This window comes from Egretta garzetta, unplaced genomic scaffold (genome assembly GCF_000687185.1).
Source record: "Egretta garzetta isolate BGI_Z169 unplaced genomic scaffold, ASM68718v1 scaffold455, whole genome shotgun sequence".
NCBI lineage: Eukaryota > Metazoa > Chordata > Aves > Pelecaniformes > Ardeidae > Egretta > Egretta garzetta.
In genome coordinates this window covers 103599-112738 of record NW_009259597.1, presented here as the reverse complement: position 1 = coordinate 112738, position 9140 = coordinate 103599, and the positions used below count along the sequence as shown (strand labels likewise).

General features: G+C 40.0%; 1 protein-coding gene across 1 annotated transcript in view; it reads left to right on the top strand.

The window, feature by feature from the left end:
• The window catches only part of BBOX1 (gamma-butyrobetaine hydroxylase 1), a 44007-nt gene extending 36508 nt beyond the window's left edge, over window positions 1–7499 (top strand). The window contains exons 4-7 of the mRNA XM_009638173.2: window positions 2856–2961; window positions 4655–4851; window positions 5525–5691; window positions 7339–7499. Of these exons, the coding sequence (XP_009636468.2) occupies window positions 2856–2961; window positions 4655–4851; window positions 5525–5691; window positions 7339–7499 (631 nt within the window). The remainder of the gene's footprint in view (window positions 1–2855; window positions 2962–4654; window positions 4852–5524; window positions 5692–7338) is intronic.
• Window positions 7500–9140: the final 1641 nt, after the last annotated feature.

Here is a 9140-nt window from a genome sequence, read left to right as displayed (position 1 = left end):
TATAGTATCTTTCCTCCTAACTTAACCCATTTCATTTTCAGCTATAGTTATTGTAGTGCCTGGTCCCGTTGTTCTTACATATTTCTCACTGTAGCAGAAACTCCACTGAGTTTTCAGCCTTAACCAAAGACTTAGAGCAGCATTTCACAGTCCAGCTCTTCACCTCTAAAACAGAAGTTCATTTCTTACTGGAATCCAATTCTGAGGTGGCTTTTACAACTGTAATAAAAATAATAACTTTGGGTAATTCCCTTGCTATTTCACCAGCAGCCAAATACAAGGCCTACCAAATATTATAAATAAAAGGATAAATTTGGAATTGGCAAGCTTGCCAAATAAAACATTACCTCATCAGGGCCATGAATTTTTAAACTGAAATGTAACAGCAATGAATATAACCCTGACACATGGAAAAACAAAAGCCTTTTTTTTTCTTGTCTAGATGTCTGTTTCGTACATGCTACCTAAAATGTCATTACTTTAAAAAGTGGAAACATTCTCTGTATCAGCCGTATAACAACATCAAGGGGTTCCACACTTTTAAGTTAACGTTTTTCTTTATGTTACAGAGGCACAACTCCATTCAAGATCTCCCATCATACCACAATTCATTTCTCCAACTTCTCATGCCCTAGACCTTGTGCTCCTCCCCTGTTCTGAAGCCTTTTCTGGGGCTTGGGGTGGCATGGAGGGCTTCCTTCAGGGCCCCAACACTCCCACTGAAAGAGCCAACATCTGCACCTCCCAGAGAGCTTCGGCTGCAAGAGAAGGAAACAGGTCCCAAATCTCTTACAAATGAGACTTAGATTTTTAATAAAGTGCAAGACCAGAAGATTCGAGTCAGGCTTCAGGTCCTAGTACAGCAGTTTTCAAGACTAAGGATCTAACAGCCGAGCTAGTTTTCTGCTCAGGGAGACAGAGCCCGCATTGCCACTTAATGCAAAAAATTGCTACGCCTGCCTGGTGCCAAATTCCCTCCTCTGTCAAGCAGACTGAGCAATTGATGTTGAAATCTGACCCTAATTACTTAATCATAAACCATTCCACCTTGCTTTGCTCTCCCCAAGGGCCAAGAGTCCTCTGACATTACCCACGTTTACTTCTCACGCGCTCTCCCCGCAACTGAGTTGCTACTTCAGCTCAGACGAGACTTTGACAAAGCAAGGTTGATTTTTTCACATTCAGCGCTGAGCTCTGTATTAGCAGAGCTGACCTCACATGCATAACTTGAGCTTTGACCAAAGCTCCTTGCATAGAAAGAAAGTTGCCAGCGACCAACTCTCCTCACAAAGCATAACAGCATGAAAGCACTGACCAATTTGGCAGAACCCTACCATGAGTTTATAAAGTACTACCGTTCAAGCAATTGTATATATTGCCTATAAATGAGACAATTAAAATGTGTTAAATTGTTTTAAAACCATCAAGTTGACACTGGATCCTTTTAAATAACGATAGAGTAAACCTAGCTAGTTTCAACACTAATGACAAAGCTGATATAATGGGCTATTGTTTGGCTGTAAAACTGGGAACTACACAGAAGTGTGGTTGAAATTATCATACTTGAGTACTGAAGTCATGTACTGATGAATACGTGCTGTACCAAATAATAAAAAATATTTTTCCCAAGCCGTTAAACACATTTGCAAATATTCAAGGGGGCTTTCCCTCTGGCAATTTCAGAAATTTAGGTTTAGCATTTTGCATAGTTTCTATCGTAAACACCACTCCTAGAACAAAAGTGTTTGTATAGTGTATGTAAATCACCTTGGTCTGTATGTTCCTTAGCTCATTTTCTTTTTAAACTGTTATTAAGAAGTAATGCTAGGCACACACCATCTGAAACATAATATATTTGGTCCATAGTATTTCACAAGGGAAAATGAGTTTCATATTTTCTTTTAAATCACTCATGCTCCTGTGATTACATGGACTGCGTATGGCAGCTTATGCTTTTCCAGACAAACATCTGGATCCATAATGTGCATCTGCTGAGGACTGTCTTCAGTCACGTGAACTCCATACATACAAAACGTGTGGTTCTTGGTCTTCAATTCTCCTGCCTGGTGTGTCACTCGAAACGGATTTTGATTGTGCTGCAAAGTGATGTATTCATGTCTTTGTCCTACCACTAACACTTTTTTTCCCCCCTACAGTTGTCAGTAAACTTTCTTCCTGAATTTTGTCAAACTGCAAGGCAGAAGCCACGTAACAAAATAAACTGAGGTAGTTCTCAGAGCATCAGAGAAAGGAAAGAAGTTACAAAGTCTTTCTTCGAGACATTTTCCTTTAGCAGCAAGTCTCTGAGTTACGGGAAAGATCCCCCTGCAAAGGATACTCTATATTTTCTAAGAGCATAAAGCTTTAAAAACAATTTTTGGGGAGAATTACATAGCCTTTAACAATTTCATATTTCATTGATAATGTGCTCCACCTGGCAGGGAAAAATGGAAGGTTGATAAAAAGAAGCGGGCCAACTTCCACTCCCTCATTTCTGAAGCCTTGGTAATAAAATGATGATTTATCCTAGCAGATAACCTGTCTGTTAGTGTCTTCAGCTGGTCTTTGCATTCAGCAAAGTACCCCCGCTGGAAAGGCATCATTCTTCTACACCGGGGCCAGCTGTCCCTTGGCTCACTTAAGTTTCTAGCTTGACTGTAGGACTGCTGAAACAAACTTTCTTTGCTGAGGTGGGGGGCACTGCTAAATCATTATTGCCTTACAATTTTACAGTATTTTCATGTTCAAAGATGGAATGACTCTTTTGTACTGTGATTTTGCAGTTTCAATGTGTACTGTCTGGTATGCTGTCTGGCTGTTTTAACATGTTTTCTCTTTTCCCTTTCATTGTAAAGACCAACTTGGCAAGTGCAAGACAAAGCAGATGCTAACAACGTGGCTTACACAACTGGGAAACTATGTTTTCACACCGATTACCCTGTTCTGCAGCATCCACCTGGGGTAAGGTGATTCTACTGGCTTTTTCACAACACAAAAGGGAAAAGGCAAATGCTCCTATAGCAAGAAATATGGTTAGCGTTCAGTGACTCTGAATTTTGTCTTAAAAGAGCAATGCGAAAATAACAATATATTAATCTGCATACAACAATCTATACGCACATGGGCATGCAATATGTACTTTATGATGTAAGTTCTGCATAACAAGCCCATTACGTATGCCATATTTTATAAATGGAAGCTCACAAAGTATTGAGAATATTACCATATGAGACTGTATGTGCTTTTGACGCTGCCTTCATTATATTGAGGAAGTTGGGTTGAGGAAGCTTGACTACATGCTGTAGTCAAGCTATGACATCTTAGGATGTGTCTGTTCACTTCAGGAGGAGAACATATTAGATGAAATATGATTAAGATGTTATATTCTGTTTTTTATAAATTGACTGAAATTAGACCTTTATCTGCTCTTTCATAATTAGGCAAAGAAGGGGCATTTTGTAAAGCTGGACAACAACCACAGAAAATACATTTTCACCTAGTCCCTGTCATATCAAAGCATAATCCACATAATTCATTCGAGAACTGCAAAGTAGCAGGAACAGGTACAAATTAACAAGGATGACCCTGGGAAAGTTTGCATCTATAAGCTTCATACCTACAAGTTCCCCTTCTTGTGTTGTGGAGTACTTTGTATCAGTTATTTCTATAATTAAACAAAAAACCTATGTGATTTATCCACAAGTAAATGCCAAATACTTCACACTAACACCACCTATTAAAATAATTTAGATGCTATTCATTAATGTGGAGTAAGGTGGGAATAGAGCTTAAATAATAGATTTCAGCTTTCCCCTTCATCACCACCGCCAAGGTCTGCAAGTCCAGCTGGTGAGGAGGTTCTGGGACAAACCCTGTTCTCTGCTCCTTTTTCTCCCCGTTTTTTTTTTTTTGTTTTTTCTCCTAGTGGTCTTCAGAAATAATTCACCATCCTGGAAGGGAAAGGTGAATGCTCTTACCATTGGTGTGACAGATGTATTTTGTGTAGTTTGGCAGAGATGAACGGTTACGCTTTGTGTGATGCTGGGCTCCCTGATGCCACGGCGAGTTTTACTGCCTGTGTCAGCAGCCCAGATTTGCACTGGTGCAACCAAGAGCCCAGGTTAGACTTTCTGCTCCATCTTACACCTTGGCAATTTCACCGTGAAGTGCAATGAAACTATCTTAATCCTACTTTATGATAGAGACACTGGGCCTGTTGCCTTCTGCAAGAGCTGCCTTTTCCCCTCTGTGAGCAGATAATTCACAGTAGGTTTTGTTTCTGCAAGAGAAAACTAATCGTCCTTGTTGAGATAAGACTGCAATGCATTTAAAATTCTACAACTGCCACAGAGAGGGACTCAAAGGGAAGAAGAGAGACCAGAGCTTTGCTGTTGACTCAGAGGCTGCAAGCGTTAGAAGGTATCCCAAATGGGACAGACTTATGAATGCGCTACTTCAATTTTCTGCCTGTGTGATAGGGGTGGCAGAGCGTGGTGAAGCTGCAGTGATGCGAACTCAGTCTTTTGCTAAAAAAAAAAAAAAAAAGGAAAAAATCCCTCCCAAAACAGAACCACAGATATGAGCGAACTGATACCAATGAACTGTCAAATATGCAAGCTAATTCTTCTCAGAATGATATGTTTATTCATTCCAGGTTCAGTTTCTCCACTGTATAAAGCAAACTGCTGCAGGAGGTCAAAGTGAAGTCGTAGATGGATTTCACGTATCCAATAAGCTGAAGAAACAAAATCCTCAGGCCTATCAGATCCTGTCCTCTACTGCCGTAGACTATACAGATGTTGGGGTGGACTACTGTGATTTTGCTGTCCAATGTAAACAAAGGATTATAGAGTGAGTAGTGCCAACAACATTAAACACTAAACCCCCTGTTGTATGGTGGATTACATGTTGGTAAGAGAAGGTCTGCTCCTGCCACCTTGTGGGGAAACACTGGTTTAACTTGGTCTGTAGTTATTTGTGGGTGGGGGGATGTTTGGTTGGGCTTTTTGCCAGTGTATTACTTGTTCTCTGCCTTGTACCACCACAGAGTAATTTTCTTTATTTGCTTTTGCCACACACCAGCAAGAAGTGGTGGTAATTAGAGCAACTCCTAGGTACAGCCACAGGTTGACAGCAGCTGGGTCTGTTACTAAATTCCAGCCAATATACCTCTGTAGCATGCCAAATTTGGTCACAATTTGAAGCCTTTAGATTAAGAACTATATATTGTAAAAAGATCAAATACAAATGATCATAATCTCTTCTGAATTTAAAGAGTTTACATTTCTACAATTACAGTTTATAGAATATAGATGTTTGAGGAAATCAAGTGTCTACACTTTCTCCCGATTATCCCTTTTCCTAGTTAGGCTTAATTATCAAAATCCAACCCAATAACAATCTGAATTTCACAATGGAAACATACTGAAATTCCAGCAGGAGAGTTCAGCTGCTGTTTAACCATCTTAAAATGTTTCAGTAACAACATAATACATTCCTTTTTCTTTCCTTCTCTGTTTCATAGCGTGGATTCCAGAGGCCAAGCAGTTCGCATCAATTATAATAATGCAACAAGAGACACAGTGTTTGACATACCAGCTGAAAAAGTGAGGCCGTTTTATGCAGCTCTAAAGGAATTTGATGATTTATTAAACAGCACAGAACACAAGTTTACTTACAAGCTGAAACCAGGTCAGTAAGTTGCTTCTCCTCGCAATGATTTTTCATGTGTTTTTCCTAACAGTCTAAACACTTGAGCACTGTTAGCGCTGGTACCAAGAGGAAATTTCAGTCCTTCTATCACCTGTCTTATTTCATACTGCATCCTTACATTCATCTCATACATTTCTTTTGCCATTGATACACTATAAATAATAATAATAATAAAAAAAGGCAGGAATACAGTCTATCTATTGATTAGTCCAAAGTATCTTTATACTACATCAAAACCCCATACCATGTAGGAAATGGTAACTTGGCATCGATAGCACCTCAGAAGGGAAATATCAGGTGTAAGACTGCTGTGCCACCCCAGTTCAGTGTCTGCTCATTCAATGATGCACGATCACATACTTCTTCCTCTGCTTCATTTGATGCAGAGCACAGATGTTAAGCCAAATGACACATAGTCTCTTTACAACACTTTAATTTGTTAGTGGGGCACCTTCCCAATGGCTGCAGGAGTTGCAGAACATCTAGAGGGTGATACAGGTGCCTAAAGTGCATAACACTGAAGGAAGCCGAACTGCGCTGTGGGGAATTCAGTTACCCTCTCTGCTTAGACACTGCATGCCAGTGTAATGCTGGATGAATTACTGAAGGCCATCACCACCATGCTGCTTTGCCTGAGTGGCCTGTGCAAGACATCCGGAAGCAGATTTACAGAAGTGCTAAGCGCTCTAAACTTCAGCTGGAGTTGTAGAGGGCTGTGTTTTGGACATAAAACATGCTGCAAAAATGCCCTTTACTGTTTAAAAGTCAGTCCGTGCATATATTCAACTACTTTAGGCTTAATCTCCATTCTTTCATTCCCTAGCTATAAAACAAAGATATGAATAGTCCCCCATCTCTCAAGAGATGTTACAAAAGTAAAGCAGTTAGTGTATCTGACTGCCTCATGTACTACGATGCTAGTGTCTTTAAAATGTCTATGAGGAAATTAATCTCTCTCTGTTGGCAAGACACAATAAAATAATTTATAAGATCACATAATAAATGGTAAATCAAAGTACCTCACATTACATTAATACCATCCATCCCACCAATTAACACACCAAAACAATGGTAGAGGGGAGGGGGAGAGGGAAAGAAAGACTATAAGGTTATTTAATTAGAAATTTATCATAACAGTGGCACACAAGGGAGAAAAATTAAAATGGCATGCTGGCTTAATTATGTGATTTCCTAACTTTCAATGGCTTGACTTTGCTCTCATAAAATTCTCTTAACAGGGATAGTAACACAGGATGCGTATAGTACAAATAGTACCAGACTGAGCAAATAAAAATCATCCTAGTGGCCTTCACCCTTTTTATCCTTCCTGTGGGTTTGCCACATTTGCTTTTCCCCTCAAGGCTTGCTTTTCTCAGCGTGGACTCCCCTACCACTCCTCTTTTTAACTCCTGGTTATACAAGAAAAGGAGCAGAGGTCGAAAGGGACCTGCCCTCTCTCATTGAGAACCGCCAGCTAAATTAAAATTACTGTCGTAGCTGTGTATCTCCAGCTGAGCTGAAATTCTTGCTCCCTTAACTGTTGATATAAATCTACCTCCAAGCTATCTGTTTGAAGGAATCAACTGTAATGCACCAAATACGAAGCTTTGTGCAATTGCCTTACAGGAGACATAGTGACGTTTGATAACTGGCGCGTGCTTCATGGGCGCCAAAGCTACCAGACGGGCTCGGAAGAGACTCGTCACCTGGAAGGTGCCTACGCAGACTGGGACGTGGTCATGTCAAGGCTCCGGCTCCTCAGGAAGGGGGTCCTGAATAGGGACTGAGCTTTCTTCTAACTAAAATGAGCAAAACCTAGATTGTCTAACCCCAGAAAAAAAATATATTAAAAATCATGTTTTCTTTTCAGAAACTAACATCAGGAATATATTTTTGGGTTCCATAAGCTCAGAAACCTGTTCTTCATAACAATTCAAGATTTATCTGTGCCCTGGACTTTGAATTGATAAAATGCATTGCTACCTCTGTCAGTTTGTTTGCTTTTTAAAATCAGTGCTTGCAAGATTATCACTTTACTGGGCTGACTGGGTATCACAATGCCTTAATTTTCCTCTAGAAATATACCTGCCCTCCCTAGAAGCTGGGAAGCATCAAAAAATGAGCTTATAAGTATTACTTACTAAAGATTTGTTATGAACAACACCTTCCTCCATCTTCAGAGAGGCATTCTTTATTGCATAAGTCATAACTAAAATTCATTATCAAAATAAGCAACCACTGCTGGGGAGTTATTTTTATATACACACCTTTCTAGGTAGAATTCCACTTTAATACAAGATCTCATCTAACAGAAGCTGTATTCTGTCTATCCCACTCTACATGTGATGACCGTCAGGGCCACAAATAACTTTTACTACCTTTCTAGGTCCATAAGCTCAGAAACTATAGAGCTACCAGAGAACGCGTCGTATTAATTCTCCTCTGCCTTAGGAACAGAAATAAATCTCAGTGCAGGGATGGCAGATAGGGTCACGAATCCCATCAGATGCTGTGCACAGATGTAATTAAGATGTGCAGGGCAGACAGACTTTTGAGTAAAGTCAGGAAGCGGAATGAATGCTGATGCCGCTTCGCAGCCAGAAATCACAAAGCCCACAAGAGGTGGGTACTGACTCCACACCCAACAGAGAAGCAGCAACTGAACTCAGATCCGCTTTTGTCCCACCAAATACATGAGCACACCTCCGACGGACTTCGTCTGCAGGACATTTTCCTCTAGGTTGCATTCTGAACAGAGATCACGCTATGTAAAAGTTACTGCAGCTGAAGTAGCGGGTTTTTCCCCTCTATTCAGACGCCAAATCAAAAGAGAAAGAATTTTAAAATACTCGGTTTTACACCAACAATAGGCCCACCAAGTTTATTCTGTACTGTCCTTACAGCTGCAGAGTTAACAGGGTGCCCTCTCACCTGTGCTGGGGCCTGACAAAATGACCACACCTCCACCCTCAGATACCCGCTGTTCAACTCTATTTTCAAAGTGTTCCTTGAAAGTCAAATAAATCCTAGTCTCTTCCTAGTGGGCTAAACAGTAGAACTACAACTACAGAATTAAATAACTGTAGAATTAAATTATTTGGCACAAAAAAACCCCAGCATAAGTCAGACCCTAATATAAGCTTCCAAACAATTCTATAGCGTCTACTCATCATTTACAGTCAACAGATATCTCAGCTGAATAACCAAATAAAACTAAATTAGGATTTGTTCATGACCTAGCATAGCGTGGTTCAAACCCATTCTCTTTAGGAAGTAGTGAAATGTTTTTATCAAAGTTTTGACATTAAGACATAGCATAACAAAACTGGCTTTTACTGGTGATTTGATTTCTCAGTGCCTCCTTTAATAATTAATTTTGGAAACATGAGGAAAGTATTTTTTGCCTTTGCTGTAACAGGGGGGAAAGA